This window comes from Rhinoraja longicauda, chromosome 3, assembly GCF_053455715.1.
Source record: "Rhinoraja longicauda isolate Sanriku21f chromosome 3, sRhiLon1.1, whole genome shotgun sequence".
NCBI classification, from domain to species: domain Eukaryota; kingdom Metazoa; phylum Chordata; class Chondrichthyes; order Rajiformes; family Arhynchobatidae; genus Rhinoraja; species Rhinoraja longicauda.
In genome coordinates, this window is record NC_135955.1 from 37,072,725 (window position 1) to 37,099,504 (window position 26,780).

The 26,780-nt window shown below is 42.7% G+C and overlaps 1 protein-coding gene across 1 annotated transcript in view; it reads left to right on the top strand.

Annotated features, from left to right (window-relative positions):
* The window catches only part of LOC144592240 (A disintegrin and metalloproteinase with thrombospondin motifs 3-like), a 224,462-nt gene that overhangs the window by 14,068 nt on the left and 183,614 nt on the right, over positions 1–26,780 (top strand). Inside the window, 1 exon segment of the mRNA XM_078396772.1 lies at positions 23,994–24,153. Within this exon segment, the coding sequence (XP_078252898.1) occupies positions 23,994–24,153 (160 nt within the window).

The window sequence follows — 26,780 nt, forward strand, 5'->3', positions numbered from 1 at the left end:
GTTTTTTAAATCCCACAATCTCTGATTACGAAGTTTCCAGAGCAGCATCATAAAGTTTTCCTCCACTTTCCAAGTGGAGCCACCATGGCAACCACTTATAAAGTGATATAAAGGATGTTCTCCTGCAGCTACAGAGGAATGATGGGACCTGATGAATCAATACTGCAATGATTAAAGGGGTGTTGGAGAGTATTCCCAGAGTCAGACAGACTTGCACAGATCGACGAAGGAGACAAAGCATGTTAGTTGTGCAACAGAGCCAGGAATGAGGTATGAAAACAAAAATGATGGGTATTGTTGTCCTCTTGTTCAAAACAGACAGTAAGGAAAAGCCTCCAGCACATAAACTTCACCCATCAGCCATCACATAATCCTCCGACATTTTTGCCACCTCCAATGGGATCCCACTGGTCTTATCTTCCCCACCCCTTTCCGCAGAGATGGTTCCCTCCACAACTCCCTAGTTCACTCATCCCTTCTCACCCAAACCATCCCCTCCCCAAGTACTTTCCCCTTCAACCGCAGGAGATGCAATACTTGACCTTATACCACATCCCTTGACTCCATCCAGGAACCTTGACAGTCCTTTCAGGTGAGGAAGATGTTAATTTGCACCTCCTCCTACCTGTATCCATTACTTGGTGTGGACTCCTATATATCGATGAGACTAAGCGCAGACTGGGCGATTGTTTTGCTAAACACCTTCGCTCATGCTGCCTTGGCCTGCATGATCTCCCGGTTGCCAAACCTTTTAACTCCCCTCCCATTCCCATTCAGACCATTCTGGCCTGGGCCTCCTCCAATGTCAGAGTGAGGCCAGACGCAAATTGGAGGAACGGCACCTCATATTTTGTTTGGGCAGCTTACAACCCAACGGTATGTTTATTGATTTGTCTAATTTTGTAACCCTTGCATTCCCTCCCTGCATCTCTCTCCCAACCTAGTCGTCCTGTTAATTTCACTGTTTGTATCGCCTCGTTAACACCCCCACGGCCAACAATGGACCATTGTGGGCTCCTTGGCCATCAGTGCTGGCTTTGATTTGTTCTGTACCTATTCATACCTCTAGTTTCCCTCTTCCCTGGCACTTGGTCTGAAGAAAGGTCTCGACCTGAATCATCACCTATTCCTTTTCTCTAAAGATGCTGCCTGACCCGCTGAATTATTCCAGAATTTTCTGTCTATCTTCCCTGGAAACTACTAGTCAGTATGCCTGGCGTCATGTTAGGGGAATCATTGGGGAATATTTTGAAGGACAGTATTGATCACTTGCAAAGGCAGTGATTGATGCGGAGTTTTGTGCAGAGGCGATCATGTCTCTCAAAGGTTTTCTTTAATGTAAGGCCTAGAAAGGAACAAGTGCTGCACTGATAATTTAAGTAGGTTGCATCAAGCGAGGAGCTGCTCACCCTGATGCCCAGCAGTAAATAAAAGGAAGGCGAGATCTAGTGGAGACATTTTGAGAAGGCAGCCCTGAGGTGGAAGTGCTGCTGGTTGAGGTCAAAGTGTGAGCTTTAGTGAACACCAGGCTTCTGTGTCAAGGGTGAGCAGCAACAATGTAAGGCATGGAAAGATTTTTCCTTTTCCTGTTCTCACATTCCACTATTTGTGAAAATGGCAGTAATAGTGGTCAGTGAGTTGTATGCTCCCACTGAGATGTGGGAGTTCAGGAACCATTTAAGTGTCCCTGATGAAATATGTCGGAAGGATGTTTATCCATCTACAGCCCCTCTCAGATCGCATGGGTCGTATGGAGTGGCAGTTGGACTCACTGAGGAGCATACAGGAGGCAGAGGGTATTGTAGATAGTAGTTTCACAGAGGTAGGTAGTCACACCAAAGGATTCACTCAACTAGGTGGGTGACCATCGGGAGGAGCCGACAGGTAGTGCAGGTTTCTCCCATGGCTGATACTCTCTCAATCAAATATACCAGTTTGGACAATGTTGGGGGGATGGCCTCTCAGGAAAAGTGATAGTTGCAGCCAGATCAATGGCACCACGCTGGCTCTGTTCGACAGAAGGGTAGGCCAAAGACTTGGCGAGCAATAGAGATAGGGGACGGTGATGATTATGATGATTTTTTCATGTATCGTTGTGTTTTATGTCTGTTGGCAGATCACTTTCCCTCCTGGGATAAATAAAGTTCTATCATATCGTATCGTATATTTTGGGGCAGATAGGATTTCTGTGGCCACGAGTGAGACTCCTGAATGCTCTGTTGCCTCTCAAAGTTTTCAAAGGTCTTTTATTGTTACATGTACCAATTAAGGTGCAGTGATATGTGGTACCATACAGCCATACGAAAACAAAAGCAACAAGACACACAACTACATAAAAGTTAATAAAAACATCCACCACAGCGGATTCCCCACATTCCTCACTGTGATGGAAGGCAATAAAGTCCAATCCTCTTCCTCTTTATTCTCCCAAGGTGAAGAATGTCTCTGAGCAGGCATAGGATAAGGGTTTGGGTAAGCAGTCCATATTACCACCATCAGGTAGGAAGGGAAATGAGGTCCCACAAAGAGAATTTATAGAGATAAGCAGAAAGTTATAAACAGGACCTCCAGGCTTGTAATCTGAGAATTTACTCCCTATGCCATGTGCTAGTGGACCAGGAAACAGGATGATAGCACAGTTAAGTGCCTGGCTAAGGAGCCGGTACAGGAGGGACGTTTTGTTTAGTATATTATCACGTGTGAAGAGGAACGGTGAGAAGCTTTTAGTTGTGCACTATCCATTCAGCGGAAAGACTATACATAATTACAATTGAGCCGTCCTGAATCGATCAGGGCGAGACTCATCCTTGATTATGCTGGTGGCCTTGCCAAGGCTGCATGAAGTATAGATGGAGTCAATGGAAGGAAGTTTGTTTTGCATAATGGTCTGGGCTGCATCCACAATTCTCTCCGATTTCTTGCAGTGTTGGATGGAGTTTGTTCTCAATTCCCCTACTCTAGGCAAAAGACTGCGGATTCACTTGTGTAGGAAAATAACTGCAGATGCTGGTACAAATCGAAGGTATTACAAAATGCTGGAGTAACTCAGCAGGTCAGGCAGCATCTAGGAGAGGAATGGGTGACGTTTTGGGCCGAGACCATTCTTCAGACCTGAAATGTCACCCATTCCTTCTCTCCTAGATGCTGCCTGACCTGCTGAGTTACTCCAGCATTTTGTGATACCTGTGAATTCACTTGATCTATTCCTTGTAATTTTGTAACACCTCTATAAGATTACCCCTCATTCTCCTGCTCTCCAAAGAATAAAGTCCTAGCCAGCTCAACCTCTCCCTATAGCCCAGGCCCTCTAGACCTGGCAACATCCTTATTAATCTTCTCTGCACCCTTTCCAACTTGATAACATCTTTCGTATAACATGGTAGCCAAAGCAATGCAATACTCTAAATATAGCCTCACCAATGTTTTGTATAACTATTAAATGACCTTCCAACTTCTATACTCAATAATCTGACTGATGAAGGCCAATGTGCTGGAGTCTATCTTGAAAATCCTATCTACTGTGATGCCACTTACAAGGAATTATGTACCTGCACTCCTAGATCCCTCTGCTCTACAGCACTCTCCATAGCCCTGCCATTCACTGTGTAGGCCTTGTTCTTGTTAGACTTCTCTAAATGCAACACCTCACGTTTTCCTGTATTAAACTCCATCAACTATTCATCAGCACACCTGACTAACTGATCAAGATTTTGCTGCATTTTTTGACAACCATCTATAATGCCATCCAGTTTTTGTCATCTGCTCATCATGCCTTGACCGTTCTCGTCCAAATAATTTATATCGATGACAAATAGCAATGGGCCCAGCGCCGAACCCTGAGGCACACCACTAGTCACAGACCCCCAGTCTGAAAAACAACCTTCCACCATCACCCTCTGCTTCCTTCCATGAAGCAAATTTTCTATCCAATCAGCTATCTCCTAGGATCCCATGCGATCTAACCTTCCAGGGCAGCTTACCATGCGGAACTTTGTTAAATGTTCTTGACTCGAGGCAAAAGGTTGACTCTTGAGCTTAGGAGGGATAGGCTCCTCGGCTCTACAGCTGGCAATGAGTCACACTGGATTATGCTGGCGGGAGAAGGGTTTGCAACTTACCAAGATTCCAACCCTGTCACCAGCCTCCACAATTCCAATTCCTTCTATTTCTCCAATTCCTGCTATTTTTTAAAAGTACATCAAACAAAAGGACGGCGCAGTGGTAGTGTTGCTGCCTTTCAGTGCCAGAGACCTAGGTTTGATCCGGACTGCGAATGCTGTCTGTGCGGAGTTTGTGCGTTCTCCACGGATCTGTGTGGGTTTTCTCCGCGAGTTCTGGTTACCTCCCACACCAAAGATGTACAGGTTTATAGGGTAAATGGATTAGTAAAATTGTAAATTGTCTCGAGTGTGTGTAGGATAGTGTTAGTGTGCGGGGATCGCTGATTGGTGCGGACACGATGGGCCAAAGGGCCTGTTTCCTTGCTGTATCTCTAAACTAAACAAAATGGCAGTGCTGCCTGCAGTCGGGCCATTCTTCGTCACGTGTGTGACAAAAATGTGAAAAATTGTGGAATGCATCTCTTCTTATTCTGAAAGCATTATAGGTATATTGTTTTGTATTGTATATATGACTTGTATGTCGAAGTTTATCAAGTGAAATTTTTATATGTTATGCTGACAATGTTTGTTTAGGGTCAGAGGTCAAATATGACTGATTACGTGTGTGACCATGTGAGGTCATCGCAAAACTGATTTTCTGGCTCAGAACTGGCAACACCCTTGTAAATCTTCTCTGCACTCTTTCCAGCTTAATTACATCTTTCCAGTAGCTGGGTGACTAAAACCAAAGTGCAGCCTCAGGAACATCCAGTACAACTGTGATATAATGTGCTAACCTCGGTACTCAATTCCCAAAGGGATCTAGGAGTACAAGTACATAGTTCCCTAAAGAAGGTCAGCATGCAAAAAGCATTCTTCACCACCATATCTACTTGCGACGCTATTTTCAGGGAACTGTGCACTGGTACTCCTAGCTCTATAACAGTATTTAGGACCCTACCATTCCCTGTGAAGGTCCTGCCCTGTTTTGTCTTCCCAAAATGCAATACCACTTGCTTATTTGTATTAAGGAGGTAGACATAAAATGCTGGAGTAACTCAGTGGGTCAGGCAGCATCTCGGGAGAGAAGGAATGGGTGACGTTTCGGGTCGAGACCCTTCTTAAGACTGATGTCAGGGGATGGGGCGGGACAAAGATAGAATGTAGCAGGAGAAAGGAAGACTAGTGGGAGAACTGGGAAGGGGGACGGGAAAGAGAGGGACAGAGGAACTATCTGAAGTTAGAGAAGTCAATGTTCATACTGCTGGGGTGTAAAGTGCCCATGCGAAATATGAGATGTTGTTCCTCCAATTTGCGCTGGGCCTCACTATGACAATGGAGGAGGCCCAGGACAGAAAGGTTAGATTGGGAGGGGGAGTTGAAGTGCTGAGCCACTGGAATGGGAGGGGGTAGTGACCATAATATTAGGAGGTAGTGACCATAATATGTTTTAATCTACAATTTGAGAGGGAGAAGAGAAAATCGGAAGTGTCAATTTTACAGTTGAGCAAAGGGGACTATGGAGGCATGAAGGAGGAGCTGGCCAAAGTTGATTGGAAAGAGACCCCAGCAGGGATGACAATGGAAGAACTATGGCAGGTATTTCTGGGAATAATCCAGAAGGTGCAGGATCAGTTCATTCCAAAGAGGAAGAAAGATTCTAAGGGAATAAAAATAAAAGAGAAGAAGTATAACATAGCAAAGATGAGCGGGAAGCCAGAGGATTGGGAAACTTTTAAAGAGCAAAAGAAGATAACTAAAAAGGCAATACAGGGAGAAAAGATGAGGTACGAAGATAAGTTAGCCAAGAATATAAAGGATAGTAAAAGTTTCTTTAGGTATGTGAAGAGGAAAAAATTAGATCAGACAAATGTGGGTCCCTTGAAGACAGAAACAGGTGAATTTATTATGAGGAACGAGGAAATGGCAGACGAGTTGATCAGGTACTTTGTTTGGATCTGTCTTCACTAAGGAAGACACAATCTCCCAGATGTACTAGTGGCCAGAGGACCTAGGGTACCCGAGGAACTGAAGGAAATTTACATTAGGCAGGAAATGGTGTTGGGAAGACTGATGGGACTGAAGGCTGATAAATCCCCAGGGCCTAATGGTCTGCATCCCAGGGTACTTAAGGAGGTGGCTCTAGATATCGTGGACGCATTGGTGATCATTTTCCAATGTTCTATAGATTCAGGATTACTTCCTGTGGATTGGAGGGTAGCTAATGTTATCCCACTTTTTAAAAAAGGAGGGAGAGAGAAAACATGGAATAATGGACCAGTTAGCCTGACATCAGTGGTGGGGAAGATATTGGAGTCAATAATAAAAGATGAAATAGCGGTACATTTGGAGAGCAGTAACAGGATCGTTCCGAGTCAGCATGGATTTCCGAAGGGGAAATTTTTGAGGATGTAACTAGGAAAATGGACAAGGGAGAGCCAGTGGATGTAGTGTAACTGGACTTTTAGAAAGCCTTTGATAAGGTCCAACATAGGAGATTAGTGGGCAAAATTAGAGTGCATAGTATTGGGGGTAGGGTACTGACAGATAGAAAATTGGTTGGCAGACAGGAAACAAAAAGTAGTAATTAACGGGTCCCTTTCAGAATGGCAGGCAGTGGCTAATGGGGTTCCGCAAGGTTCGGTGGTGGGACCGCAGCTGTTTACAATATACATTAATGAGTTAGATGAAGGGATTAAAAGTAACATTAGCAGATTTGCAGATGATACAAAGATGGGTGGCAGTGTGAACTGTGAGGAGGATGCTGTGAGGATGCAGGGTGACTTGGACAGGTTGGGTGAGTGGGCAGATGCATGGCAGATGCAGTATAATGTGGATAAATGTGAGGTTCACTTTGGTGGCAAGAACAGGAAGGCAGATTATTATCTGAATGGTGTCAAGTTAGGAAAAGGGGAAGTACAACGAGATCTAGGTGTCCTTGTATATCAGTCACTGAAAGTCAGGCATGTGAATTTTCCATGTTTCCGCGGATTTCCGTGTTTTTAAAATCCATTTTCCCCGGTTTTTGCAAGATTTCCGCATTTTTCATTTTGCCAAATAAACGAAGAAATCGGATCGAAAAAAAAAAAGGAAAAAAAAGATGTACAGACTTGAAATGAACACTAGGGTTCTGCTAGAGGTCGCTAGGGGTTCCGCGAGAAATCCCCCTCGCCGTGGAAGTCTCCCCGAAAATGTAGCACCTCGGCTGGGCAAGGCGGCCAATCTCGACCTCATCGGGACTTCCACGGCCGATCGGTGGGTTGAATTTGCAACCTGCGGCCGGGGCTCTGGAACTCCAGCCCAGCTGGAGCCAGCACATCTATCCCCATAGCTGACAACCTTGGCCTGCTGGATAAACCAGCAAAGCTCTGGAACCGAGTGCCAGAAAATCCGTGGTAGAACTGTAATGAGTAAATTTTAAATTTAAGTGCAAGATTATATAACTAAATTAATTAAGACAAAGATAAAATATAAAACACAGCAGAAAAGCCATTTACCACCTTTTTGGGCTGATTATCAATTAATCTGCAAATTTACTTAAATATTACAGTGATAAATTCACATTGTAATGTATGTTTTTACTTTGAAATGCACTAAAAGAGGCTTGAAACTGGTAATTTTGTGTGTAAATTTCAAAATGTTTCCAATTTCTTGACCCTCCTTGTACGCCTCGTGCAAGCGCTCAGCTCTTTTCCACTTTTCTTTACCTCACTCACATGCCTGGAAAGTAAGCATGCAGGTACAGCAGGCAGTGAAAAAAGCTAATGGCATGTTGGCCTTCATAACAAGATGAGTTGAGTATAGGAGCAAAGAAGTCCTTCTGCAGTTGTACAGGGCCCTGATGTGACCACACCTGGGGTATTGTGTGCAGTTTTCGTCTCCAAATTTGAGGAAGGACATTCTTGCTATTGAGGGAGTGCAGCAAAGGGTCACGAGGTTAATTCCCAGGATGGCAGGACTGTCATATGTTGAAAGAATTGAGCGACAGGGGCCACAGTTTAAGAATAAGGGGTCGGTCATTTAGTACGGAGATGAGGAAAAACTTTTTCACTCAGAGTTGTGAATCTGTGGAATTCTCTGCCTCAGAAGGGATATGGAGAGAAGGCAGGAACGGGGTACTGATTGTGGATGATCAGCCATGATCACAGTGAATGGCTGTGCTGGTTCAAAAGGCCGAATGGCCTACTCCTGCACCTATTGTCTATTGACTATTGTCTAAACTACCTATGTCATTCCTCAGCCCACTTGTCCAGGTTATAAGATCATAAGACATAGGAGGTCTTTTTACCCTTGCAGTTTCTTAACTCTACCCACAAGGATTCTACGTCTGATCCTATGTTGTTTCTTGCTCAGGATTGAATTTCATTCCTTACCAATAGAGCTACCTGCCTCCTCTTCCCTACTGCCTGTCTTTTTGATAGGATGTGTAAGCTTGGATGATCAGCTCAGCTCCAATCCTCTTTCACATACTACTCTGTGATGGCCTCAATGTTGTACTTGCTAGTTTCCAGCCTCAGTCGATTCCTGACACTACTATTTATAGTCCTCCAGTCTGAAAAAAAACCAACCTTCTGGTATTTGTAACCTTTCAACAAAGTTCAATCAAAGGTTTCAAAGGTCTTTTATTGTCATGTGTACCAATTAAGGTACAGTGATATTCGTATTACCGTACAACCATACTAAAAAAAGCAACAAGAAACGCAACTACATAAAAATTAACATAAATATCCACCATAGTGAATTCCCCACATTCCTCACTGTGATGGAACGCAATAAAGTCCAATCCTCTTCCCTCATTTTTCTCCTGCGGTCGGCGCAGTCAAACCATCCGTCGGGGCGATCGAAGCTCCCGTGTCGGGGCGATCGAAGCTCCTGCGTCGGTTTTTTCGATATTTCACTAACTAGCATGTCCATATTGATGTAATTCAATTGAACATCAAAATGGACACTAGAGAAACAGGATCCTATCTCTGATTAGTTCGCTACCTGTTGTTACTTGGATAGATTTCTCAAAAATGTTATGTGCAGTTCATTGACACTGAGTCACAGCCTTTATTATGTCTCCGGAAGTTCTAATGGATTGTCCTTCTGCATGTATATTTGATGAAGTGCTGGTTCAAGTATTTTTATGAAACAGAAGATGGGCACAAAATGCTGGAGTAACTCAGTGGGTCAGGCAACATTGCTGAAGACCCTTCTTCAGTCTAAGTCTCGACCCGAAATGTCACCTCTTCCTTTTCTCCAGAGATGCTGCCTGACCCGCTGAGTTACTCTCGTCTTTTGTGTCTATCTTTAGTGTAAATCAGCCTCCACAGTTTTTTTCCTACACATTTATGAAACCGAGTTTAGTCCTACTTTTTCATTATGTGAACCACTCGGTAGAGCGGTAATAGACACAGTGCATAAAGTGCCTGACTTGAGCTTGAGGACTAGAACTGGAGCTTGAGAGGCCTGTATGTAATTATTTTCCAACTTCTTGATCTGATATGAAGGGACACTTCTGTTTCTTCTCAGCAAAAATGCAGGGCCTCTGATTTGAAAGTTATTCTCTAAGAGCCTTAAACTTCCAACTCTACTGTAAGAGGAATCATACAGTGAAGCGTCTCTTGGACCTCCAAACTCATTGTCATTTACTCCATATTCGGCTGCATTTACATGTGATGGAGGATCCCAAAAAGCTTACTCTTGCTCTTCCTTCTTGATTGTAATATTGTAGATTCCATTCCAGAGACTTGTCCACATCAAGGACAATATTTCAATGCAATAATCGAGATCTACATTGAAAATGGTCCCATTTCGTGGATCAGGCTTTAAAATGAAGAAGTCCTCTCTTCCCTCTCAGAAGCACATTAAAGATCTCACAACATTATTTTAAAGAACAGGCAAGTTTGTCTTTTTCTGGTCTCAATGTTGGTATTTCAGTCAATACCACAAAAACATATTGGCTGGTATACCCATATATATCTGGAATACCCATTGTGTTTTTGCGATCACATTGGTTGCCTATTTTCCGCATAACAGAAATGACCGTGCCTATAATATATTTCTGCCTGTAAGTTGCTTTATGGTAGCTTGGGGTCATGAAAGGCTTTGTATAAATTGTTTCTTTCTATACTAATAGCTTTTTCTTGCTTGAATCTTTTAATTAATTACTTCATTGTTCATGTCGATGGCCACTTGCAGCATTGCTTTCATTATGACGGAGAGGTGAGAATATCGCTTAGTGCCCCAAGGCTCTGCATGCAGAGATTTATTCTCCTTGTCTCTGTTGGGAAGCCTCAGTGGGCCATTTCCTAAGTGCACAGAAAGGAATTGTTGTGGTTTTATCCACAATACACAAGATGCAATTTATGCAATCAACTCAGCTCGATTTCTTTTGCCCTGTCTCATTTATTTTAACAAGGGACTTCAATTAGCAATGTACCTCTCACTTTTGCTCTTTGTATTGCCAGTTGGATTCAGCAACAGCAAAAGTGGATGCCCTTGGGGAAAGACACATGTGTGTGATTATAATGGAGTTATGATTAATGTCGTATCCTCTTAGTGCCTTGTTATCATCAATTAACAATACAGCACAAATTATTTTGCTGCTTGTTAAGGGGATTAGGTGCTGCCCAGCAAAAAATCAAAAAAGGTACACCAGTCCTCCTTCAACCTCTTGAAATTATTCATAGCAAAATTGATCTATTCACTTCATCCCTCAATTGCTAGGTCTCCAAATCTTTTTTGTTTTCTCTTCCTGTTCTTGAGATTGGTGGACGAACTTTGGTGTTGGTAGCAGTAGGAATGAAACGGCTGCAATCATTTAATTTAGAAGGTTTGGTAAGGATGTAAATGCATATGGAATTCAAGAAGGTAGTGGTGGAAAAACTTGAAAATACTGAGGTGGCACAGTGGTAGAGTTGCTGCCTTATAGTGCCAGAGACCCAGGTTTGATCCTGACCACGGTTCTTCCCGTGACCGCCTTGGTTTTCTCTGGGTGGTCCGGTTTCCTCCCACATTCCAAACACATATAGATTTGTAGGTTGACGACAGACACAAAATGCTGGAGTAACTCAGCGGGACAGGCAGCATCTCTGGAGAGAAGGATCCTTCTCTCCAGAGATGCTGCCTGTCCTGCTGAATTACTTCGGGATTTTGTGTTTATCTTTGATTTAAACAAGCAGCTGCAGTTCTTTCCTTTAGGTTAATTGACTTTGGTAAAATTGTAAATTGTCTCTAATGTGTGTACGGGGTTATCGCTGGTCGGCGTGGGCTGAAGGGACAATTTTGCGCACTGTATCGCTGAACTAAACTAAAGCCGTGCTGATTCTTCACCGTCACTCAGACTCAATCCTGCTATTCCCTCCCCTACTTGTGGGACTTCCGTCACCACATGGTTGTATTCAAGGGTAATTACAGATGTTTAATGATTGCTGGTCATATCAATAAAGAAAAAACAATGCAGAGAATGGTTGCGTAGAGGTCGTATAAACTGCCCCTTATGTTTTGGAGATAAAGCAACAGCTGTAGTCCTCCCAATAATCAGTAGGAGATAGAGAAGCAGATTATGAAAAGATTAAAAGCATCAGCATTTTTGGATAGGTAACTTTTTAATTTCCAAATATTGTTCGGCATACAAATTGTGGGCATTTTGGCCTGTTCCTGTGCTGCACTTTTCCATGTTCTATGTTAAGAGGGTGACTGAACAGAGGGTAGGGCCACTCGAGGACAAAGGAGGGAATTTACTTCTGGAGGTGAAGTAGGTGAAATCAGTATTCACCAAGGCAAAATACATGGAAGATGGCGAGATCAGGGAGGTTTATGCAAATCTTCTAGGTCATACTGAGTTCAAGGAGGAAAAGATGTTTGCTTGGCGAACAAGGGCCCAATGGGATTTATTCCAAGTTATTGAGAGAGGCAAGAAAAAGATTGCTGGGGCATTCCACTGAGATGTTTAGAGTCATAAAGCACAGAAACAGGCCCTTCGGCCCAACATGTCCATGCCAATCAAGGTGTTTTCCTGAGCTAGTCCCATTTGCCTGCATTTAGCCCATATCTTTCCTATCCATGAATCTGTCCAATGTCTTTTAAACGTTGTAGTTGTATCCACCTTTACATCTTCCCCTGGCAGCTTGCTCCATACTGTCACCATCCTCTTCCTGAAAAACCTGCCCCTCAGGTCCCTATTAAACTTCCTAATCTTAAACTTATGCCCTCTAGTTTTAGACTCCCCTATCCTAGGAAATAGATTGTGACCATCTACCTTACCTATGGCCCTCGTGATTTTGTAAACCGCCACAAGATCAACTCTGTGTTCTCTTTAAAGAAACAGTCTTTGCCTTTCCAGTCTCTCCTTTCAACTCAAGCCCTTCTGTCCTGACAACATTCTTGTGATTCTTTAGCTTAATTATATCCTTCCTAAGGTATGGTCATCAGAACTGCACACAATATTTCAGGTGTTTTGTACAGCTATAAAATGACACCAAACTCTTGTACTCAGTCTCCTGCCTAATGAAGGCAAAGCATCACCACCTTGTCTACCCATGTCACTACTCTCAGAGGACTATGTACTTGTATCCGTGGGTCTCTCTGTCAAACAAGATTCCTCTGGGCTCTGGCATTCGCTGTGTATGTCCTGCCCGGGTTTTACTTTCCAAAGTGCATTACTTTGTACTTATCTGAGTTAATTTCATCTGCCATTCCTTTGCCCACTTTTCCAATTACTCTCGATCCTGTTGTAACCTTGGATAACTTTCTTCGCTGTCCACCACACCACCAATTTTGGTGTCAAAGTGAGGAAGATTGTCAAAGGTTATAACATGATGTACATCAATTAGAAATATGGGCAGAGAAATAGCAAACGGAGTAGAGTCTGGGCAAGTGTAAGGTGTTGCACTTTGAGAGGTCTAATGTACAAGGAAAGTATAATAATAATGGCAGACCCTTAAAATCATTTGTGCAACCCAAGGGTTCATGGGGCGCAAGTCCATCAATCCCTGAAAGTGACACCACAAGTAGATAGAGTTGTAGAGAACATGCATGACATACTTGCCTTCGTTATCTTCCCTCAGAAGTGCTCAGCTGATTTCTTGAAGATTTCTTTAGATTGATAGAGTCCTAAAGCCTGGAAACAGGCCCTTCAGGCCAACTGGCCAGTGCCAACCAAGATGCCCCATCTACACTTATCCCACCTGGCCGCACTTGGCTCTCATTCCTCTAAACCTTTCCAGTCCGTCCAAATGTTGTTCTAGTCCCTGCCTCAACCACCTCCTCTGCCAAATTGTTCCACACACCCACCACCCTCTGTGTGGAAATGTTACCCCTCAGGTTTTATTAAATCTTTCCTCTCTCACCTCAAACCTATATCCACTTGATACCCCTACTCTAGGTAATAGACTCTCTGCATTCAGCCTATCTATTCACCTCATGATCTTATACACCTCTATAACTTCAACCCTCAGCCTCCTGCTCCTCATTGAATAAAGTTCTAGCCTGCTCAGCCTCTCCCAATGACTCAGGCACTGAAGTTCTGGCAACATGATGATGCGTGAATGATGCCTGGAGTAGGGATTCTAAGCTAAAGGGAGAGGTTGGACAGACTTGTATTGTTTTCTCTGGAACACAGAATAGGAGCATCATAAATCATGAAACGCAATGCAATAACATGTATGACTTTTAAAATCACGAGCAATGGAATAAATAATTGGATATGATTCATATTTGAGTTTTAATTTACTTCCTTATTTACAGAATGTTGGCATTGATGAAAGGTCAGTAAGTTGTCCTTGAAAGAACCGTTGAGCTGCCACATTGAATTACTGAAATCCACATGAAGATACTCTTCGAGTGCACTAGGGCCATGAATTCCAGAATTTAATCAGAAGAAACAAAGGCAGTATATTTCTAAGGCAGAATAGTATGCCCTTGTGAATAGTATGCAGGCATGTGAATTTGCCGCGGATTTCCGCATTTTTAAAATCCATTTTCCGCACTTTTTTGCATATTTCCACGTTTTTCACTTTGCCAAAACCGCGTTTACCAACGGAGAAATCGGATCGGGAAGAAAAGAAAAGAACTGACTTGTAATGAACACTAAGGTTCCGCTAGAGGTCGCTAGGGGTTCCACGAGAAATCTCCCGCTCCGTGGAAGTCTCCCTGAAAATGTGGCACCTCGGCTGGGCAAGGCAGCCAATCTCGACCTCATCGGGACTTCCACGGCCGATCGGTGGGTTGAATTTGCAACCTGCGGCCGGGGCTCTGGAACTCCAGCCCAGCTGAAGCCGGCACATCTATCCCCATAGCCGACTTCCTTGGCCTGCTGGATAAACCAGCAAAGCTCTGGAACCAAGAGTGCCAGAAAATCAGTGGTGGAACTGTAATGAGTAAATATTAAATTTAAGTGCAAGATTATATAACTAAATTAATTAAGACAGGGTTAAAATATAAAATACAGCAGAAAAGCCAATTATCACCTTTTTGGGCTGATTATCAATTAATGTGTGAATTTACTTCAAAATGTTATTAGTGTACAGTTACATATTCACATTATTTTGTAATGTTTGTTTTTACTTTGAAATGCACTAAAAGAGGCTTGAAACTGGTAATTTTGGGTGTAAATTTTCCAATTTTGTGACTCCGGCTGTACACCTCGCGCAAGCCCTCGGCCCTTTTCCTCTCTTTTTTTTAACCTCACTCACATGCCTGGTTTAACCTCACTCACATGCCTGGTTTAACCTCACTCTCATGCCTGGTTTTACCTCACTCACATGCCTGGTTTAACCTCACTCTCATGCCTGGTTTTACCTCACTCACATGCCTGGTTTAACCTCACTCTCATGCCTGGTTTTACCTCACTCATATGCCTGGTGTGTGACTTGAAGGGGAGATAGTTGTATTTTCATTCGGCTTTGTTGTTCTTCGTCGAGAAGATGGCAATTGTGGTTTTGAAAGACGCTGTCAATGAAAATCTGGCATATTGAGATGGTATGCACTTAAATCACAATGCACCATTAGAGGAGAAGTTGAATATGGAGGTGGATAAGAAGCAGCTCAAGTGGGGTGCTTTATCAGAAAGATAGACACCAAATGCTGGAGTAACTCAGCGGGACAGGCAGCATCTCTGGATAAAAGGAATGGGGAATGTTTCAGGTCATGACCCTTCTTCAGACCCTTATCAAGGTGGTTGCAAGTTTCTGTGTGTTGTTGAAGCTGTGCTCATCTAAACAAGTGCAGAAACAAGTAAATAAAATTGACAATTGACTATTCCATCATGCTCCTGGCTTGTGTGTAATAAATAGTGGAAAGTCTGAGGGGAATGTGGAGTCATTTACTACAAGATTATGTTAATTTGGGGTTAGCATCCTGGGGATACATTTTAATGGGACTAGCTGGCATGTTCATTCCAGTTTGGAAAAAGTCAATAAAACTATGTTTTCTGATAAACAACAAAGCTTTGGAAACAGATCTACTCTGGTAAAGCTTGAAAATATGATGGAATAACAGTCAGTCACAACATTGGGGCCTTAATTTACACATCTGAGAAGAGGATGATGGGCTCGGGGATCTCAGGGATGTCGTGAGGAGTCTTAAGAAAGGAGACAAATTCAACTTTAGTATTTGCAGAAGATCTTCCTGCTATCTAGTACAAGATAGTCACCATCAAGGTCTTCCTCTGCTGTCTCCCTGCGGTTGCCAAGGTGCTGCTACCAAATTTCAGACAGATTGCATCTGACTAAAGGCACATTTAATACAATCTTCACTTGCATGACGATTTCAAGAGAAATGCAGGGAGCACCATCATTCATGGCCTGGTTTAAATGCACTAAAGCCTTTGACTCTGTCAATCAACAGATACGTGGAGAATATTCTCAAATCTGGCTGCACTCTGAAATTATATCCATCCTGCACCTGCTATATGATAATAGAGTGTAAGTTATGATCTTAGCCAATCTCAGTGCAAACTATTCACAAATTGGCATTTCGCCCCAACACTTTTCTTAATCTTTCTCACGGCATCTTGTCTCAAACAAATTTCACATTAGAGTTGAGCTAATCTGCAGGACAGTTGGATACCATTCCACATATGTTGCTGAGGTCACTCTAACATCAGTCATTGAGCTGCAGCATGGAGGGGATACTTGGATAGTTCAAGTCATCGTCAAGTTTACAACAAAATGGGTTTGGTACTAAATACCAACTATAAAAAGATCATCCACCAACCTGGCCCTGCTGCACAACACAACACTATGCCCCCACATCAACTACCCCACATGAACATGGTCCACTCTGGCAAACTTGAAAGAGTTCCCACAACTCACGAGCCACTTGGTAGAGGCGGATTTGATGATGAAACTCATCGCTTCCTCTAGTGCAACAACATGGCCTTTGGCTGCGGAAATGAGTGTTAGGTGATTCAAGCCCAATACAAAGCTCATGGCACAGAAGGCTGCAGCGATTTCCCACCCACATAGAACATGGTACAACACAGAAAAAGACACAATGTGCTGGAGTGACACAATGGATCAGGCAGCATCTCTGGAGATCATGGATAAGTGTGGTTTTGCGTCGGCACCCTTCTTCAAACTGAGTTCAGTTGGGGGGGAGGGGAAGAAAGTTGGATTGAGGATGGCAAGACAAAATCTGGCAAGTGATAGGTAGATACAGGCGAGGGGGGGATTTTAAATGGTAGATCGTTGGACAAGGGCCAGAGATGAAAAGACAAAAAGAGTGAGGTAAGGAGATAAAGATAGAAGTGGAGTGAAATGCGATGCCGGAGGAAGGAATATAAGGAAAAAGTTCAGGAGGAAGGGGAAAGGGAAAATTGGGCGGGAACAGGGAAGAGGAGGGTGTTGCTGTTAATAGGATAGTTACATAAAATTGGAGAATTCAATGTTCATATCATTGGATTGTTAGCTACCCAAGCAGAATATGAGGAGCTGTTCCTCCAGTTTGCTTGTAGCCTCACTCTGGCAATGGAGAAGGTCTGGAATAGAAAGGTCATAATGGGAACATGAAGGGGAGTTAAAATGGTTGACGACCGAGCGTAGGTATTCAGCGAAACAGTCGCTTAATCTACACTTGGTCTGTCTGACATAACGTTGGACACATCAGGAGTACCAAATGCAGGAGATGATGTTAGAGAATGTGCACATGATTGTCTCACCCTGAAAGACTGCTGGGGGTCCATAGATGTAGGTTCCTGACCTGAAAAGTCGCCTATCCATGTCCTCCAGAGATGCTGTCTGACCCACTGACTTGTGTCTTTTTTTGTAAACCAGCAGCTGCTGTCCCTTGTGTCTACAGTACAGCACAGGAACAGGCCCTTTGACCCACAATATCTGTGCCGAACATGATGCCAATAAATCAATCTCATCTGCCTGCACATGATCCATATATCTTCATTCCTTGCATATCCATGTGCTTATTTAATAGCCTCTTAAATGGATGAGAATTTCTCATCGTGAGATGTAGAATTTATGCAGTGGATTCTCGGATCACTCTCTCCCAACCATATACCATTGTGGCAGAATGCCTTCTGGTTCAATTCTTCTGAAGAGATGGAGTAAATGATTACACATCATTTTGACAGCCTGTTGTTTGATAGACAAAGAACATAGAACAGTAAAGCACAGGAACAAGTTCTTTGGACCACAACGTATCAAACATGATGCAAAGATAAATTAATTTCATCTGCCTGAACATGATTCACATACCTCCATTCTCTGCATAACCATGTGCCTGTCTAAAAGCCTCTTAAACACCACTATCATATATGCCAGTCACCTCTGGCAGCACGTTCCAAGCACTCACCACTTGCTGTGTAAAACACTTTGTCCTTTACACCATTCTGTAAAAAAAAATATTTCCTTTAAACTTTGCCTCTCTAACCTTAAAGCCATAGCCTCTTGTCATTGACATTTCTACCCTTGAGTAAAGGATCTGACTCTCTACCCTATCTATTCTTCTCATAATTTGATATACTTCTATCCAGTATCCCCTCAACCTCGGGCAATCTGGAGAAAACAATCCAAGTCCATCCAAGTTTCTGAAGAAGGGTCTCCACCCGGAACGTCACCCATTCCTTCTCTCCAGAAATGCTGCCTGTCCTGCTGTTGCTCCAGCATTTTATGTCTACCCAAGTTGATCCAACCTCTCCTGAGAGCTAATACCCTCTAATTCTGTCAGAATTCTGGTAAACCACTTCTGCACTCTCTCCATGCACCTATCTGAAAGCCTCTTAAACATCCCCATCGTATCTGCCTCCACCACCACCACTGGCATCCAAAAAAAAACCCGCCTGCACTTTTCCTTTAAACTTTGCTCCTCTCATCTGAAAGCTGTCATATTTTCGGCCTGTCTATCTTATCTATGCCTCTTATAATGTCTCTCCCCTCAACCCCGATGTTTCAGAGAAAACAATCCAAGTCTGTCCAAACTCTCCTTATACCTTCTAATCCTGGCATCATTCTGATAAATGTCTTCTGTATCCTCTCCAAAGCCTCCACCTCTTCTTCATTCACTCATCCCTTCCCTCCCAAACCACCCCCTCCCCTGGTACTTTACACCATGGCCAGAGTGAGGTCACTTTCAAACTGGAGGAACATCCATTTGGGTAACATACAACCGAACAGTACGAGCATTGAATTCTCCAATTTTAGGTAACTGCATAACCCTTATCCCCCTCTCCCATATAACCCCTCCCTTCTTTACCCCCCTTCCTCCTCTATGCCCCACCTGGGCTCGCACCTATTTCCCTCCTCTCCTTCCCCCTCCCACCTACATACCTTCCTCTAACTTCCCAATTCCCAATTCTCCAATCCTTCAGTCTTTTTATCTATGACCTTTGTCCAACGATCAGCCTATCAAATAACCCTCCTAACCTGTGTCGGCATATTACCAGCCAGGATTTGTCCTGCCCCTCCTGACCTCCAGCTTTCTTCTCCTCCACTACAATCAGTCTGAAGAAGGGTCACGACCCAAAATGTCGCTTCTCGATATTCTCCCGAGATGCTGCCTGACTTGCTGAGGTACTCCAGCACTGTGTGTCTTCTATTACTGACGGATCCTATGACTACACATAGCCCCATTTCAACCATTCCTCGTGTCCCGTGTGCGGTTCTGTGCACCACACCTTAGGAAGGATGTATGGGTCTTGGAAAATGTGGTGACATGACACAAACCAGGATTGTGAAATTAGAAAGTTAAATGATAATCTGGTCTGAATTTCGGCTTTGTTATGGTGAGCTAATTACTAGAATGAAATTATATTTGCGAGCTGCGAGGGAGGGGTGGGGATGAGGATCCATAATGGAGTCTGTTCCAAAAGCTAGAGAAAAATCCTTCAGGTGTGGCTAGGAAATATTTTTGCACACAGAGTGATTTAAAATTTGGATCTCTTCAATAGACAGTAAATTATTCCAGCGCAATTGACAATTGTATATCAGAGATAAGGAAGGCATAGTGGTGTAGTGGTCAGTGCCACTACCACACACATTTGGGATCTTGGGTTTGATCCAGACTTGGCTGCTCCTTTAATGGAGTTTAGACATTCTGTTATCGCTTGGGTTTTCTCTGGTTTCCTTTCCAATTATAAAAGCTTGCTGTTAGATTAATGATGATCTACTACGAATTACCTTATAATGCAGGTCAATTATTAAAAAATCATTGGATTTGCTGTGAAGTTGCAAGAAAATAAGTTGCTGGAAAATAGGAGGAGGGGAAACGGCATGATGGATGGCTCCTTTAAGAGCCGGCGCAAACTTGAAGGGCTGAATAACCTCCTCCTGCGGTAAAATAAGTACGTGAGGATATATTTTTGTAAAATAATAGCAAATTGGAATATGGGGAAAGATTAGCATTTTTTAGTTGTGATCTCGCGTAAACGTACTGAATTAAGCTGCATTAATTAACAGTACCATGCCTGTGACTGTGGGCCTTGGTTGCAGGAGTGTAAAGGCATTTCCATTTTTGACCGTTTCCCATGAATCACACAGCCTTCTGTGCCTTTGAAGATTTCCATCTGCTGCTCTATAGTGGGATTCAGCAGGTAGCCCCAAAGAGACTTGTGCACAGGTTCTGCTTAAAGTGACACCCAATATGATGAAAAGTGCTAGTGTTCTAGTTGAACCTGTTTTTCAACATAGCTCCACTTTGTTAATAAATGCACATTTATTCCAGCTTTTTAAAACATTTGGACTGAACAACCAGTCTCTGAAAGTTGGCCTCTCTAGCTGAATACCACATGTTTGTCTTGGCAAGGCTGCAGTGTCTGGTTGGCTGACACTGATTTGGGGATATTAAAGCTGATGGAACACAGAGCTCTTGATCCATTTCAGATCAACTTTATGTCAAGGTAAAAGTCTCAGTGCTGCAGTCTCAGGCACCTGCAATTACTCTAACATTCCTGTCGCTGGAAGTGGCTGAACCTTTGCAGGGAAAATATTCCAGGCAGGTTGTACACTGGGATTTGCAGTCATTAATTATTTTGATAATTTCATTTTCAATTTTATTCTGAAACATAAACCTACAAGTTAACAATAATTCTCAGAAAGAAACTGGTCATATGAAAAGGAATGTATCTGCTGAGGTATGGGACAAAGTAGGTAAATGCAATTAATTGAGGAGCTTTTGCTGAAAACTAGCAGAGGCTTGAGGGCTGAGCCATGTTCTATTACATTACATTCGCCCATATCTTATGCTACAATTTTGAATGCTCAGATTGCATTATCTTTGTCATCTCAGTTCTGAGTACTTAGTTCATCTCCTGGTTCTCTTTTTTGTTTCTCATTTTGATCCTGGATTTTACAGCATTCCAGAATGTTTGGCAAGATTTTGTTGCAGTCAGTACCAATAGTAAATTCCATAAAGGACGTCTACATGGAAAATTTAACATATTACCATTTAAACTGCAGTAGCAAACTTACAGGTGATGGGCTATAACATGGGGAAATGTGAGGTTCCTCACTTTGACATGAAAACAGCAAGGCAGAACACATTTTTTTAAATGGTGAGAATCTTGTCAGTGCAGAGATATTGTGGTGTGCTATTTCATGAAAGGTGGGAAGAAAATACACAGATATCACAAGCAAACTATATGATATATAATTGGTAAGTTTGCAGATGGGACTAAAATAGTTAGTATCATAGACAGTGAAGGTGGTTATCATGAATTACATCAGGATCTTGATCAGCTGGGAAGTGGGTCAAGGAATGGCTAATGGAATTTAATGCAGATAAGTGTAGTGTTATATTTTGGGAAGTTAACCATGGCAGGATCTTTACATTGAATAGTAGGCCCCGATGAGTGTTGCAGAACACAGGAATTTAGGAATAAATCCATAGTTCCCTGAAAATGGTGTTGCAGGTAGATAGGATGGTGAAGAAGTCTTTTGGCATGTTGACATTCATCAGTCATGGAATTATAGTCATAGAGTCATACAACATGGAAACAGGCCCCTTGGCCCAACTTTCCCATGCTGACCAACCTGCCCCATCTACACTGTCCCACCTGCCTGTATTTGTCCCATTCCCTTATAAACCTTTTCACTCCATGAAGTTGGGTTGCTATGTTACAGTTATATCATGTGTTGCTGATGCTACACTTGGAGTAGTGTCAACCTTCTATATGAAAGATGTCATTAAGCTGAAAAGAATGCAGAATAGATTAAAGAGAATGTTGTCAGATTAGAGGGCCTGAGCTATAGAGAGAGGTTGGGCAAAGTAGGACTTTATTGCTTGGAGCGCAGGAGTCTAAGGGGTGATCTTGTAGAGAGGTATGTAAAATCATGAGGGGAATAGAATTTAAAAAGTCTATATGTCTTTTTCCCAGGACAGGGGAATCAAGAATTCGAGAGCATAGGTTTAAGGTGAATGGGGGAAAAACCTGAGGGGCAACGTTTTATACACAAAAGGTGGTGGGTATATGGAATGAGCTGCCAGTTGAAGTAGTTGAGGCAAGTACAATAACAACATGAGAAGACATTTGAACAGGTACATGGATAATTAAAGTTTAGAGGGATATGGGCAAATAGGACAGGTGGGCCAATCCCATAGCAGCTAGTTTTACGCACTTATTACTTACCTGCCTGTGGCCTTGGCTCACTCAGGAGTTGTGTCCAGAATGCTGGTGTTTATCTGGCAGCCAGGCGCTGTTTTTGGTTCTGACGGTTGGCTTCTCCTGGTCTGTCTGCCAGTGACGGGGGTCAGAGTGGCACCGGAGGGAGCAGGCGATGTCGTCATGGTCGAAATGGACTTTGCCTCGACTGGTCCAGAATCACAGGCATCTGATGTGTGTTGGAAAATATGCTTGGTTATAGGAGGTAGAGAGTAGTAATGAAGGGTAGTTTTTCTGACTGGAACTGTCAGTGCTGGTGACTTTTTCTTTGTCCGACATATTATAATTGATGGTGATGGAGATGTAAGTTTTCTGATTTGTAATTTGCTGATAACACCAAAATTGGTGGAGTTGAAGATAGTGAAGGAGATTGTTCACATAAGCTGAGAGGTAAGAAACTTAAAGGAGATCTGAGAAGTAAGATTTTTTGGTGATGTGGAACAAGCTGCCAGAAGAGATGTTAGAGGGATCATGTGCAGGAAGATGAGATCAGTTCAGTTGGTCATCATGTTCGGCACATGCATTGTGGTGCACAGGAGGCTTACCAAAATGTTGCCTAGATTAGAGGGTTTCAGCTATAGGTGTCACAGTCTGTCCTGTTCACTCACCTGCCAGCCACGCCCACCACGTTAAGCCAACTCCCCTCACCTGTTCACTCACCTGCTCCAGATCACCAATCAAGCCAGCATTTAACCCTTCCTGCACCCACACTCTTTGCCAGATCGTTCTTAGCCCTCATGCAAGACTCACCAACATTCTCTCTCGGACTGATTTCCCGTTGCCGACCCTGCCTGCTCCCGACCTTCATGCCTCGTCGTAGCCCTGGTGAACGCCTCAGTCTTCTGTCCCCGACCACGAGCAGGTAGAAATAAAGCTCATTCTAAAACTACTTCCTTGGTTCCGTGTGCTGCATTTGGGTCTACCTGCGGTATGTTACAATAGGGAGTGGTTGGATAGACGCATGGTTTTTGCTGGAATAGTGGAGGTTAAGGGGAGCCTTGATAGAAGTATATAAAATTCTGAGAGGCATAGATAGGATAGATAGTCACAACCATTTTCCCAATGTGGAAATGTCCAACATTAGAGGGCATAGCTAAGATGAGAGGGAGAATGTTTAATGGAGATGTGCAGATCTTTACACAGTAGTAATGGGGGCCAGGAATGCATAGCCCGGGGTCATGGTGGAGGCAGATACGATACATGGAAGTGTAAAGAATATGTATCATGTGCAGGAAAATGAGTTCAGCTTGGCATTATGTTTGGCACAAGCATTGAGGCCAAAAGGTTCTTTCATGTGCTGTACTGTTCTATGGTCTATGTGTGTTATAATCAAAATGTTTAAAAAGCATTTGGGCATGTATTTGAATTGACAACAAAGAGGCATATGGACCCAATGCAATCAAATGGGATTAGCCTAGATGGGCATCACAGTTGGCATGGACAGGTTGCGCCAAATGACCATTTTTTTAATGTTGTACAGATGTATGACAATGACTATAGGTCTATGATCTGCAAAAGTGCAATGCATCTTGAGAAGCATCCAAGTTTCCGGAGTGATGCAAAATAACCTGGAAATAATTGTTATTGTGTTTTATTTTCATTATGTTGTTCTGACATAAACAGTATTACGTGAACTGTATTTTATGAAATATTTTAAACCTATCTGAACAAGCAGAAATTCTGAGGTGATTTATATGTAAAAATTATGATGTTTGCTTATCGCAACCACCGTGCACTGACATCTGATGTTGAAATGTGTTTTGTATTTGAATGTAACCTGGTTTTGCCCTTCACATCAGGCTGGCATGATCCGAACAGATCAAGGGGAGTTTTTTATTGAACCACTTGAAAAGGGAAAGCAAGCAGAGGAAGAGGAGAAAGGTCGCGTCCATGTGGTGTACCGCAGGTCAGCTGTCCAGGTCTCGCATCCTGAAGTCCTTGACGACTTTCATCCAACAGGTTTGTGTCCTGGTCTAACGCTCGGGATAACATTTCCTCAACCTGTTCCTTATCTTCAAACAATTCGTTGACAGAAGATGAATTGCAGGAAACGTTCTTTGCTTATTGTACCAAGGGGAGTCGGTGGCTTGACGTAGTTAAAAGTAACTAAAAATAACTGTTAAAGAGTTAAGTTTTTGAATGTTGGGAGTGTTGGATCTGACACCAATAAGATGGCAATTAAGGGATTTTCCAATATATTTTCTCCTTGGTTTCCGAATAAATACGCAGCAAAATAAATTCATTCTTTTATTCGTTCCATTTAAATTTCAGCTTTGAAGGCTAACTTTAGTATCTGTTAGCATAGTAACCAGAACAAAGCTTAACAGCTCAATGAGTGATGCACAACAAAGGATAAGTCTTCATAAGATGTGTGTCAAAGTCATGAGGACACATGAGTTGGATAGATGGGATTGGCATTAATGGGAGATGTATTATTCACCAATTAACATTCCTGGAACGAGTGTTCACACGATTGACATTCAATGGGTGAATATCCACAGGAAGGATTTTCATTAGCTCATGGATTGGGCTTTCTCAGATGTGCGCTCTTTAGATAACATTTATATACTGGACATTTAGATATATGGTTTAAAGTTGCTTACAGGTTGTACAGGGGCAGTGCAGGCATTTGAACCTGCAGACATTTCTGATCTCAGAATATTTTTAGTTTGTTACTTATAAGCTACGAGGTAAATAAGTGTATTATCCTGGGGTTACAAATAATCACATAAAGGGAAGCATTTAAAAAAAATCAGTTATCTGAGAATAGAAGACCTCAGAGGTCATTGAACTATTGTCAGCAGAGGTGCATGGTTAAATAGGAATTTGCATTCTGCCTATTTGTAGAACATTCCTTGGCAGTTATGATAAATTTGTTTAGCAGAAGACCAACATCTTTATGTAACCTTGCTTGTGATGTGCACTGCAACCAAAGAAGCAGAGGGGCTTGTTAGATGAGCCCTTCATTTGGACTCCATTATCGAATTCCAGTGAGCTTCATATTCTGTTACAAAACCTTCTTTTGGCATTTAGAATCACCAAGTTGTATGTTTCTTGAATATGCTACCTTTTTCAAAGAACCAGAAAGATTGATACTGGTTGCTTTTCATTAACAAAGGATATTTAATGTGGAACAGGTGACAAAAAGAGGTACAACACTGAAAATAAATGACAATAGACAATAGGTGCAGGAGTAGGCCATTCAGCCCTTCGAGCCAGCACCACCATTCAATGTGATCATGGCTGATCATTCTCAATCGGTACCCCGTTCCTGCCTTCTCCCCATACCCCCTGACTCTGCTATCCTTAAGAGCTCTATCTAGCTCTCCCTTGAATGCATTCAGAGACTTGGCCTCCACTGCCTTCTGAGGCAGTGAATTCCACAGATTTACAACTCTCTAACTGAAAAAGTGTTTCCTCATCTCCGTTCTAAATGGCCTATCCCTTATTCTTAAACTGTGGATGAATGGTTTAGCAATAGAAAGAAATAAGGAGGGATATGAGAATGAGGGAAATCAGAAGGGCAAAGAGGGACTGAGATAGCTCTGACAGATGGGGTAACAGACTCCTAAGAAATTTTAGAAATACATTAAGAGGAAAAGTGCAACTTGGGAGAGAATAGTTACCCTTCAGAATTAATGGAGCCATAGGAATTGGGAGAGGTGTTCAATGAAGTCACGGGAGACAAACCCCATGTGCACTCATCTTCCAGATTTGCCTGCCATGTGGAACCTTGTCAAAGGCCTTTGGCAAGGCTAACCAATTAGATATAAATTTGGCCTGGTGGAAGGAATCAGAGGGTGGTTATTCAGATTGGAAGCATGCAACCAGTGGCATTCTGCAGGGTTCTGTGAGGGGCCCACTCTTGTCTGTCATCTACATTAATGATTTGGAAGACAATTTTTTAATGTGGTTTGTAAGTTTGCAAAGACATCAAAATTGCTGGTATAGTGCACAACGAAGAGTGTTCTCTAAGATTACAGTGGGATGTCGATCAACTGGGGAAATGGGCCAAAGGAAGACAGATGGAATTTAGCTCGACCAAATTGGAAGCTGTTGTATTTTAAGTTAAACCAGGACAGTCCATTCGGAATGATCTGGAGACTGTTGTAGAACAAAGAGACCTAGGAGTACAGGTGAGTAGTTTCCTGAAAATGAAGACATAGATAGACAGGGTGGTAAAGAAGGCACCTGCCTTCATCAGAGAGGGCATTGAGTACAGGAGGTAAGATGTTATGTTACAACAGTATAAGTCGTTGCTGAGACTGCACTTGGAGAATTGTTCACAGTTCTGGTTATATATCTATAGGAAGGATGTCATTAAGCTGGAAAGGATACAGAATTTTTTTTTAACAATGTTACATTAATATAAGGAGTTATAAGGAGAGCCTGGATAGGGCAGGACTGTATATGGTTTAAGCTGACAGAGGAAGTTATAGATGTGGGTAAAATTATAATGTTTAATAGACATTTAGACACATTTCTGCATGGAAAAGGTTTAGAAGGATATGGACCAAGCACAGGCAAATGAGACAACCTCAGATAGACAGTCTGAAGAAGAGTCCCAACCTGAAAAGTCACCTATC